Source organism: Lactuca saligna, chromosome 8 (assembly GCF_052625555.1).
Source record: "Lactuca saligna cultivar CGN05327 chromosome 8, ASM5262555v1, whole genome shotgun sequence".
Taxonomy (NCBI): Eukaryota; Viridiplantae; Streptophyta; class Magnoliopsida; order Asterales; family Asteraceae; genus Lactuca; species Lactuca saligna.
Genome location: NC_136424.1, coordinates 88,727,926 through 88,740,391, shown reverse-complemented (window position 1 = coordinate 88,740,391; position 12,466 = coordinate 88,727,926). Strand labels below are relative to the sequence as shown.

The following is a 12,466-nucleotide window of genomic DNA, read 5'->3' as shown; positions in this document are numbered from 1 at the left end:
TCTGTTTCTGACGTTCTTTATATCCACGCGTAGGTAAAAATAAGATCTACAACTTTCATTTTGAATTTGTTGTCTAATTCTCAACCGATCTTAAATTTAACGGTACAAGGAGATTATACTGTTAAATGTTCGCGTAAAATTCATAACTTCTACATATGGACTCTGTTTTCGTCTGTCTTTTTACCGTTGAGTTCCTATTAATGAGATCTTCAATTCTCATTTAGGTCGCGTAGGCCAAAAACCGCTCAATCTAACTGTACACTGCTAAGCCGAAACTTCGAAAAATCATAACTTCCTCATACAAAGTCAGATTTGGGCGTTCTTTTTATGGACGCTCTCGGTTTAACGTATTATGAGTTTTGTTTAGATCATTAAGGCTAAAACTTGCTCTATCGTAAATTCACTATTTACGCTTCCTGGTATCGTGTCGGTTCCATCGCGAAACTTCGACGGGTCATAACTTCTTCGTTACAACTCGGATTTCGGCGTTCTTTATATCTCCGGAATCCTTGTCGACCACTACAACTTTATGTAAAGATATCGGGTTTATCTCACATTTTAATTTTGACGCTTATTTTTATCCTTTATTTATTATACATTTATAAATGAGTAATAAGCACATAAATACACATAATTCACATAATACTCAAATATTTCATTTTTATTATTTCAGAAAGAGTTACAATAGTTGACCTAGACTAATACATTGTATAAAATTGCTTAGCCCTGAAACTCGGGCGTTACACCAAGTCGGGCCCAATGTGGTATTATTGGGTATAAATATACCCCAGGCCCCAGGGTGAGGCCCTAGGGCGGGGTCCCATATTTGTTTTGGGTTGGGTTGGGCCCGTTTGTATGATTGGTATGTATTATTTTGGTGGAAATTAACTAAGCTTTATGCTTACCCAGTTGTTTATGGTTTCAGGTATCATCAGTTGTTGCTGGAAGGTGAAGGCAGGACTGTACACATTCATCAGCAACATTGAAGATTCCACGTGTCTACAACACTCTGATTTTTAATAAATGTAATTCGGAATAAATGGTGTTTTTAATTAATGGATTAATAAATTGGGAAGTTTTATCTTAATAAAAATGAAATTTTTTGGTTGTGAAAATGAGATGTTACATAGAGCCACCAAGATGTACAAGATTTGTGACTTAGTTACTGGTGGTCGTGCATGACACGGGAGATAGCATGATATGTCAAGAGGTGCTTAACTTGTCAGATTGTCATAGTCGAGCACCAGAGGTCGTATGGCAAGCTTTAATCTTTGTATGTTCCCATGTGGAAATGGGAAAGATCACCATGGATTTCATCACCAAGTTACCTCGGACGGCTAAGGGGCATGATGCGATATGGGTGATAATGGACCATTTAACCAAGAATGACTACTTCTTAGTTATCCGTGATAGCTTGTTGGCCGAGAAATTAGCCGATGTTTATGTACACGAGATTGTCGCTTGACATAGGGTTCCAGTCTTTATTGTATCAGCCAGGATGTTCGGTTTACTTTACGATTTTAGCAGAGGTTCCACGAGGAACTGGGTACGAGGTTGTACTTTAGCACTGCTTATCATCTACGGACGGATGGTCAGAGCGAGCGGACCATTCAAACAATCAAGGATATGTTACGAGCCTATGTGATTGATTTTGGTGGGAGTTAGGACTCCTACCTTCCCTTAGCCGAGTTTTCATATAACAACTACCACTCCAATATTGGTGTGCCGCCTTTCGAGCTTCTTTATGGAAGAAAATGTATACCCCTAGTTTGTTGGGGATAGATTGCTCATAGATTCATGGAAAGGACTAAGGTAGTCCTTCAGACGATAGAACTTATTCAACATATCAGACAGAGATTGCAGACAGTTCGGAGTGAGTAGAAGAGTTATGCCGACAAGCGTCGATCTGAGTTGGAGTATCAGGTCGGCGACATAGTGTTACTGAAGGTATCACCCTGGAAGGGTGTAATACGCTTTAGGAAGAGGGAAAGTACGGGCCCCAGTATAGTACGGGCCCCAGTATATTGGGTCATTTCGAGTGATTATCAAGGTTGGAAAGGTAGCTTACAGGCTGGATTCGTCTGAGTAACTAAGTTAGATCTACAACACCTTCCATGTTTCGCAGCTTTAGAAGTGTGTAGCTGATGAGTCAACAACTGTTCCTTTGGATGTTTTTCATGTTGATGATTGCCTGAATTATATTGAGAGACCAGTGGTAATATTGGATCGGAAGACGAAGGCCTTGTGCAACAAGGTAGTGTCTTTGGTCAAGGTTCAGTGGCAACATCATAATGGGGATGTGGGAAACCGAGTTAGAGATACAGGAACATTACCCTGAGTTTTTCACAACAACGAACTTCAAGGATGAAGTTGGATTCAAGTGGGAGAGAATTATAACATTCATATTAGAGGTAAATTAGATTTCCAACCTTATGTGTGAGAATTGTTGCAAATTGACCCATAGTGGCACTTTTGTAATTTTTGGGCGAGGGGCGCGTATGTTGGGTGTATATTGAGTATGGGTGTTGAACGGATAATTTTTTCGGGTTTCGGGTAATTCGGGTTTTTAATGTTAGAAAAATTACCCGTTACCCTACCCAAACTAAATTCGAGTAATTCGGGTATTACCCTATATATATATATATATATATATATATATATATATATATATATATATATATATATATATATATATATATATATATATATATATTTTGAATTTCACCTGAAAATAAATTTAATGAAATAAATACGTTGTGCTTTATTAGTCTTGTTTATATAAACAAACGAGACATAAACGAAGTTACTCAAGCTTTGAACATTGAGATTTTTTAGTCAATAATACATGAGATATCAAGTAATTTTTTAACAACTTAATCTAATCTAATAAGATGTTAAAAAACAAATACCTAAAGATCTTAATTTAAAAGTTTAAAATGTTTAAGATAAATGTAGCCATAAGTTTTGCCATGTTCTGAAGTTTCGTCAAGATAATGAGTTTGTTAGTTGCAATAAAAACTATAATCTAGAAAACAGTTAAGTTTTAAAGAACGTGATGATATATAAAAATTACTTTTAATATTGTTAGTGTCGTATTGTCATAATAAATATATTTATGTTTTACAATAATGATAGTTAGTTTAAGCGTGATCAAATATTTGCTATATAGTACAAGCTCTACAAAAAAAAGGAATTTTTAAAATAATTTGGGTATCGGGTATTTTCGACAGGGCTAATATTGAGTATGCACGACGTACGTGGCAGGATCCCAAACCCTAATTTTTAGGGTTTGCACCCTATTTAAACACCCTTAATCCCTATTTCTTCTTTATTTCATCAATCCCCAACCCTATTTCGACCCCCTTTTGCAAACCCTAATCCATTTGAGAGCATTTATGAGCTTTGCTTGTGTGTTTTGGTAAACTTGAAGGAGGAGGAAGAAGAGGAGATCATTCTAGAAGTGAGGAGCACATTGGATCCGTAATAATATTATCTTTGGACACCCTTTGAAGGTGAAAAGCCCTGAACTTGATGAAGCTATGCTTAGATCCAGTTTGGCCATGAAGTTTGTGTTCTTTTGGTCCCATTAGTTTGGTATTTTGAGTATGGGTTACACTAATCCATCTACGATGTCCTTTAAGATGTTTGGGAGTGTTTAAAATCATAAAAATGTGGTATTGGTCATTATTCCCCTTCCATGCATGAGTTTGGATGCCTTAATGGGTGAAGAGGTTAGGGTTTTGGGTATTTAGCACTTTAATAGCCATTCAAGACCATAAATTTTCCAACTTTATGGTTTAGGGCATTAGCTGAGGCCTGGATCTGAAATTTAGGCAAAAGAGCTTAAGGAATAATATATTAATAAGATGAAAAAGAGGCTAGACACATACGTTGGGCGTACCAAATGGTACGCTGCGTGTACACGGTCAACCACCTGTTTTTTTTTGGCATGGAATGAGTATGGCTTGCGTACTAGCTGAATACACCCAACGTACTCAGTTGTGTTGACCAAGTTTGGATTTTGAATTTTTTTACTTTGACCATGATTTGACCAAGTTTGACCCAAGGGTATTTTGGGTATTTTGAGTTGTATTTGAGATTAGTCGGTATTTGATGAATAAGTGACGAGTAGAGTTGATATTCAGATCAAAGACCTATTAACTATTTGTTCAGACTGTGAGGTGAGTTTTTCCTCACAATACTTGTAGGTCGAAGGCACCAATGTTAGCCAATTGAATCATGCATCCTGGTTAGAGGATGTTGTTATGTTGTATTGAAATGTTAGAATTGAGTCCCAATATATATGATATTGCTATACGGTAGTGATCTGTAGATTTGCTTGTTTGTATGTTAATTGGTTATATGTTATTTGTTATGTATATGTCAACATATTATTGATGTGAGTTGAAGCTTTACTGCTATGTGCATGAGGCAATAGACCAGGGGTATTCTAGTCTGACGACTAAATGGACCCAAGGGTATTCCAGTCCAATGACTGAGCGAACCCGTCGTATATTGGCATTTTGGTCCGATGACTGATTGGTGCAGGGGTATTCCTGTTCGATGACTGATTGGATGCAGCATGCAATGTTGTATATGTTATATTGTGTGGTGGTATTTTGGGGGAACTCACTAAGCTTTGTCTTACAATTTCAGTTTATTGTTTCAGGTACTTTAGATGACCATGGCAAGACGAATGCGTGATTGTACACATCATTCAATGATATGTTTTTGGAGATTTTATATTACTCTGATCTTGGGAATATTTGTATCTGACACTTGATTTAAAATTGTTTTTTTTTTTGTTTGAAAACAATGGTTTCTTTTGAGTTAAAAACGAAAAAATTTATTGTGTATTTTTGGGACGTTACATAAGGTGTGCGCCATTTTTGAGGTTGTGTATATTTTGTTTTCACATGATGTATATATGGTTTTGCAACCTTATTAAATAAAGTGCATAACTAAGAGTACAATCGATTAGGGGTGGTAATAATTGCCCATTGAAACCCAAAGTCTCGTCTTTCATAGGATGGTGAGATAACTGCCCATTGAAACCCTTATTTAACAGATATAGAAGACATACACGGACCGCATCCTCGTCCGATAACTCCTTAAGCGACCCATCAAGCACATCAATGATATTTTTTTTTTTAATTTTATGGAGTCATTCTTATAAACCATAAGAAATATTCAGGATCGAAAGGCCTGACCGGAATCGGAGGCACCAAAATATTCACCAAATTGGAAGCCGGTGACAAGATATAATTATCTATTCCCGAAATTCAGCTCGTACCTCTCGATCTCAAAAACTATTTCCTCTACTTTGCTTTAAAGGTATGTCACAACTTCTATGCAAAACGTGTAATGAAGAAGTAAGGATCATCCTCCACCCCGCATGGATATCTAACTACCTACGAAAATAGGTATTTTGGAACATACTCTCGTGTGACGGTCTGTCCAGGAGTTTCGCAAGAATATCCACATCAACAACTGGTTTGCAAGATCGTGTAACTAATGTATCAAAAATCTTGTCATGCTACAAATAAAACCAAACAAATTAATTTAAGGTAATTCAGAAGTTTAAACGGTAATTGTTTTGCAAATTCCAGACATGTTCTTGGTGTTTCAAAATGGTTCTTCGCATTCTGGACATTCAAACATGTTCAGAATTGTTTTTGTGTATTCTGAAATACCAAACTTCGATGTACAATAACCTAAGTATTAACCAAACTAGTTTTAGGTTTTGCCCCAACACTAAATCAACTTAAAATTAAACATCAACAATAGTCCAATAGTCTAGAATGTGTTCGTGTTTTGGGACTATTATTCGTGTTTTAGATATAATTAATCAATAGAAATGAGTCAAGAACTTACACGTAAAACTTTCAAGTCATCGGAATCCTGTGCCATGACTTTGATTATTTAGTCCGAAATGTGTAGATATTCCGAAATAAATTTTTTGTAGTTTGTGCTCCAGAACACGTATGAATGATTTGTAATGGGCATTCTGAAATGTGTTGAATGGACCAGGCCGGATTCACAGTCTGAAATGGTTTCGGGATGACCCAATTCCGAATAAGATTGTTAGTTTGCAAAAAAAAGAAAATTTCAAATCGGTTATTTTTTATAAAGTCCAATACAAAAGTTAGTTTATAAATTTTTCCTATATATATATTTTCAAAATACAAGGATTTTCATAAGATTTGGTCTTATTAATTAACACTTCATATTTGTTTTAACTATATAATAGTATAGTATTATTTATATAAGTAATATTTTAATGCCGACGTATAAAATACTAAAATTATTATACCATTTTTTCATTCGGATGCTCTCCTTCGTAGACCAAGGAGAAACCGGACGGTTTGGCGCCCCGTTTTTGACCGGATATATACCTTGATTCAAACCGGTTTGGGTCGTCGTCCCGGCCTGTAATCCTTGTTTGTTTACATGTCTTGCAAAAATTGGTTTTAAATGTCTTGGTCCACAAAAAGCATGAAAAGTTCTCTAATCTCACGAGTCTGGTCATTTTCCTAACCTCACAGACAAGTTGTTGATCCATTCTTATTGGTCTGTGAGATTCTTTATGGTGTTACTTACCATCATTTTACGAACGGATCTTTTCACTTTGCAATGCGTTCACACTATAGAACCCCAACGTTGAACCGTAAAATGACATATATACCCTTTTGTGACATTGGGAAAAGCACATATGACATAACCGATGCCATGATCCGTTGTTAAATAAGAATATACGTAGTATATTTATATAACTTTAAGTGAAAGTCTAGATCATGATAGTTAATATACAAACAATAAACTTGTTATCTTACCTCAGAACGTTAGAAATTTATTAACGATTAACGATTAATTATTATTTATGTTAAATGATTTTACAATGATTATTAATAGATGAAATGATGAATTTCACATTTTAATAGTAAACAAGACATGAGATGTCTTTATTTTTTCAATTTTTTTTTAATAATATCTACCGTTTAATCTTTGTTATCCCTACTCAAACTATTATTTTTAAGTTGTAACTTTTTTAAATAATACTAACTTCACATATCTAACAATAATTGTAAATAAAATGAACTAACTCATATATAATAATTTTTTTATATACAAAATTTTAGTTTTATATAGTTATATAATATAATATTCTAAAGTACAAATTATTAAAACAAACTCTCTGATAAATAAATATCATTATTTTATACTTTATTGTTTTTATTAGTTTTATTTATCAATAACATCGGCATGAATCGTGATGCGTGAATTCGTGATATTAGTCAACATTTATCATTCACACAACGATTATTCAGGTAAATTGTATTTTGAAGCTATGGTCTATGATAATATTAGCCTCCATTAAAGTTTCAAAATCTAAATGAAAATTAATTTTGCCAAATGTCATGCTCTTATTGAATTGGACACATATCATTTTCTAAGAATTTTTTATTTATTTTTTGTCCACTTCTCATTTTCTTGTATTTTGTATTTTCTTAAATTTAAAATCCACATTTTAGTGAGATTTATATATGTAAAGTAAGTTATTTTATTAAATGCATAATAAATTCATTACAACCTTTCAAATATCTTATATTATATATTAAATTACTTACTTTATTTATTATATTTTTTTAGATTTATGTAAATTATTATTTTATAAAATATGCAATGGTTATAATTTTATATTAAATATTTTTTATAAACCCGTATAATACACGGACTTCACACCTAGTGATTTCATATACCAAAAACATTATTTTGTGTATCTTACGAAAAAAATCATATGACAATAGTTTTTAAATCACATGACCGTCCGCAAGAATAAATATATGATTATTTTATGTAAATTCACTTTTTAATATAATAATTAACAGGAATAATATTGACATGCATGCGGCCGCACGGTGTTTTGGTGCACTGCACGACGCCCTACGATCACGATTCACGAACACACAAGGATATTTTAGTCATTTCGTATAAACCTTCATAGTAAATGAAAAGTACGTTACTTTCCACACCAAAATATGATTTCATTTCCACAATTTCCACCAAACCCCATCTAAATAAATCCGTCCGTCGATTACTGCTTCACCACAGATTACACAGATCCAACGGCCACGAAAAAAGATGCTCGAAACTTCTATTTTCCTTCAAGCATCCCCTATAAAATGGCAGTGCTTGTGGCTCCCTCGTGCCCACTCATATAACACTCGTCCGGTCATCCTAGGGTTTCTCGTCGCTCCTACTTGATTATCTTATCGTCCGATTTTCAAAAGGTTAGTACGTTTGCTTGCTGATCTAAGTTTTTAATTTAACAGAAAGCTTGTTGAGATTGCTAGTCTTGTTTGAATCGTGATTATGATCTGCGATCGTTTGTTTATGTGATTTTTCAGTTCATTAAACTCTACATTGTGTTATTGATTTTGGATTTGGTACGCAGCATATCTACATCTGGTTTTGTTTGGTTTCTAGTGTAAGTAATCAGTTGTGTGATCGGCGAATGTGTACTGCTTGAGCTAATGTTTTACATGCTCTGACTTAGGATTTTCACAGATTCAGTTCCACTTTGCTGTGAGTGAGTGCATGTTTGTTTGGTTTAGCTTGATTGTTGTCGAATTTTGAAATTTCTTTGGGCGATCGAAGTGTTTTTCGTTCATGATAGTTAAATAAGTGGAAGTGATGCTATTAGACTCGATCAACGTTAGTTTAATATGATGCTGTGCATTTAGGTGTAGATTTTTCGTTTATCGGATGATCCGATGCAAAGATTGATGTTTAGTCGTGTTTCTCTGCTTTTGATTATGTGTTGCGGAATACACCTAATTCATCCAATCTGATGTTCATACTTTTATTGAACGCTAGCTCAGGTTTCGATTCCATGGGGAAGTGCTATCCAACTGTTAGCGATGAGTACCAGAAGGCTGTTGAAAAGGCCAGGAGAAAGCTCAGAGGATTTATTGCTGACAAGAAGTGTGCTCCTTTGATGCTCCGTCTTGCGTAAGATCTGCTTTCATTATGTATATTATTCAGGATCATTTTTACGCATCAGCTGTGCTGATTTGCTTGTAGACACTAGTTTTCCGATGATTCTAGTTAGAAAACATTACAATTTTGCTATTTGTTTAGAACTCGATTGCATGTTTGCGATCGACATCTAGAAATCCTTCTAAGAATAGTTAGTTCATATTTACCTGTTGCGATGGTTTTTCATCTTAAACGTAGCTCAGTTTTGTAACTAGTACCGAGATCTGTACATGGACTGATGTTTTGTGCTACAGATGGCACTCTGCTGGTACCTATGATGTGAAGACAAAAACCGGAGGTCCTTTTGGTACCATGAAGAACAAGGTCGAGCTAGGCCATGCTGCCAACAACGGTCTTGACATCGCTGTCAGACTCCTCGAGCCTATCAAGGAGCAGTTCCCCATCATCTCATATGGTGATTTCTATCAGGTAAGCATTCCTTCTGTTCATAATATAGTCATATCCCTTTTGTCTCAATTAATTTTTATTTGCCTGACATAGTCATAATCTCGTGATTTTAGTTGGCTGGTGTTGTTGCTGTTGAAGTTACCGGAGGCCCTGATGTTCCCTTCCATCCAGGAAGAGAGGTTAGCTTTTTTCACCATCTCTGCTAACTAATGAACATCGATTTGTTTACTTTAGTCAAGTGGTTAACTGGATGCATATATATGTTTTCAGGACAAAGAAGAGCCCCCAGTTGAAGGTCGTCTTCCTGATGCAACCAAGGGTAACGACCATTTGAGGCAAGTGTTTGTTGAAACCATGGGTCTTGAAGACATTGACATTGTGACTCTTTCTGGTGGTCATACTCTTGGAGCTGCACACAAGGAAAGATCTGGTTTTGAAGGACCATGGACCCCAAATCCTCTTATCTTTGACAACAGCTACTTCACGTGAGAGATTTTAGTCCTTTGTAGTCTCTTAGCTGTTGGTTTTATTTACTATAATTACTGAATATAATGTTTCATATAACAGAGAACTTCTTGCTGGTGAGAAGGAAGGGCTTTTGAAGCTACCTACTGACAAGGCTCTTCTTGATGACCCTGTATTCCGACCCCTTGTTGAGAAATATGCTGCTGTGAGTACATTTCCTCTTAAATCACTTCCATCTTTATATACTGATGTTGTGTAAAAGTATGATATATGCTTATTTGGCTGTTTTTGTTATATGTTCTGAAACAGGATGAGGATGCGTTCTTTGCTGATTATGCAGTGTCCCACATGAAACTCTCTGAGTTGGGGTAAAGTTTCGAATTTTAATCTTTTATTGTCACAACTTATATTTGTTGGGAAATTGATATTTACAATATATTATATTGGATTTCAGATTTGCTGAGGCTTAATCTGGTGTCAAAGAAGAGGGGTGACCTGATGGGTGCTGCATCATCTTTATTTTGAAATTTTAAGTTTTTATTTTATGGTCTTGTTATGAGGGGGAAAATGAACTTGAAGGTTAAAACTTAAAAAAACACATTTGTGAAGCAAGTGGTATTTTGGTGCAGCTATATTGGAAATATGTCATCCTGTTTTTTTTTGGTTGAAAACACTTTGGTTTAGTGATGAATGCTTAAAAGGTCGAGTTTGAAAGTTAATAATAATACAACTGAACGTATAATAATAAGTAACTTTATGCCTAAAATGTGCACTATATATTTTTTGAATCATTGTTTCAATGCAAATAAATTTAAAAGACTTGACTTGTTTGATCATATATATATGAAAAAATCATTATTTCCAAGAAGACTCGATATTTTTTAATCATTATTTCAAAGCCAGTCAATTTAAAAGACTTGACTTATTGTTGATTGAATCATAATTTCCATGCCAACAAATTTAAGACTTGAATTTAAAAAAATGATGAAAAAATTTACAATTATAATCCGACCTGTTTTGATGTATCAACGACCCACTACAATTCCTACGGCATGAGACAAAAAAACGTCCAACTACCGGCGGCTTGTTTTTTTTGACATATATGTTCCATCACATTCATCATGGACACCTTTACACTTCAATAATTCGCCACTAGTTCCGACCTTTTTTCTATAATGTATGGTCGAGATATTATTTATAAAATCTGTCTTGACTTTTAATCATGAATAACGATTTTTTTAATTTGTATAATTGGCAAATAATAATAATAATAATAATAATAATAATAATAATAATAATATCTGCATTAATTTTATCACAACGTAACAAAACTTTGACAGCCATACGGTTTGTAGTGCTCTCAGCAAATACTTGAATCGGCTGTGAAGAATATATTAATGGTGCATTTTTATCATATCTACTTCCAAACAAGACTATAAAATCACTGGACGGCTTCTAGTCTACCTAAAAAAACATTGATGTTTTGGAACGGTTGTAATACGATACGAGTGGTCCTATGACCCATCAACTACCATTCCCAAATCATTTATTAAGCCCGTCAAATATGTTCAGTAAGCTACATATTTTCACGATTCACAAATCAGTTAATCTATTTAACACAAAATTTTGCTAATAATCTATTCATACAAAAAAATGTGCAATTAAATTTCATTAACACATCAACATTAGAAAAACAAAAATGACACAAGTAGAAATTTTCAAACCAAACACACTTAACAAATCACCAATAGTTCTTAATAAGTTAAGAGTAAGCTACATGATTCATATCCTTTTTCATTTAGTTGGATTTTGATTGTGTCAATTCTTGTATAGAAACTCAAAGTTGAGGCTCTATCTAGTTATTAGTTGGATTTTGTTTGTGTCAATTCTTGTATATCATCTTTTGGATGGTTAATGAAACAATGGTGGTTGTTAAATTACCAATTGTCATTTTGTGTTGTTATTTTTGTCAATCATGTTGGATATTTAAGTTGTGATGGTGGTTATCAATTTTGCAAAACACCGTTAGTTCATTCGATTGTAACATTCATTCAGAGACATATCAAATGTACCATTCATTCATACTAGTATTTGTCAATAACCAAATAAACTATTCATCCATACCATTGTTACTTAAAAACAATTCAACATTGTTCAAAATAACCATCAACATACTGAAACTAGTAGCACAAATATTGTTCCAACATAAACTAAAGACCCAAATACCAAAACGTTTTAGAATTAATTATGCCTACCAAATTACTAAAACTAGTACCACAAACATTAAACCACTGCATTTTTTTTCCCTTCTACCCACAACTTCTTTCCCACATCACTACTCCTAGCCTAGGATCCAACTACTGATTGCCCTTTATAGATCCTTCAGTTATGCTTAATATTTCCACACTTTGAGCATGTAAATGATTTGGACATTATAGACACACTATCACCAACATCCTCTAGCAACTATTTTTCTTTTCTTTTTTAGGCTACCAATAAGCACATGATGCTTTGGTGGCAAGAACATGGTTGGATAAGGACTTTTTCCCACATG

General features: G+C 34.3%; 1 protein-coding gene across 2 annotated transcripts; it reads left to right on the top strand.

The window, feature by feature from the left end:
• Positions 1-8,180: 8,180 nt before the first annotated feature.
• Positions 8,181-10,583, top strand: LOC145009248 (L-ascorbate peroxidase, cytosolic). 2 transcript variants are annotated; one of them, XM_078967939.1, is made up of 8 exons: positions 8,181-8,291; positions 8,883-9,012; positions 9,294-9,468; positions 9,561-9,626; positions 9,718-9,932; positions 10,015-10,117; positions 10,222-10,280; positions 10,367-10,583. In XM_078967939.1, exons 2-8 carry the CDS (start codon positions 8,894-8,896, stop codon positions 10,380-10,382), a joined length of 753 nt encoding a protein of 250 aa, XP_078824065.1. In that variant the 5' UTR covers positions 8,181-8,291; positions 8,883-8,893; the 3' UTR covers positions 10,383-10,583. The 2 variants fall into 2 exon arrangements, with proteins under 2 accessions (XP_078824065.1, XP_078824066.1); XM_078967940.1 differs by having other exon boundaries at positions 8,193-8,291; positions 8,878-9,012.
• The last annotated feature ends 1,883 nt before the right edge of the window (positions 10,584-12,466 follow it).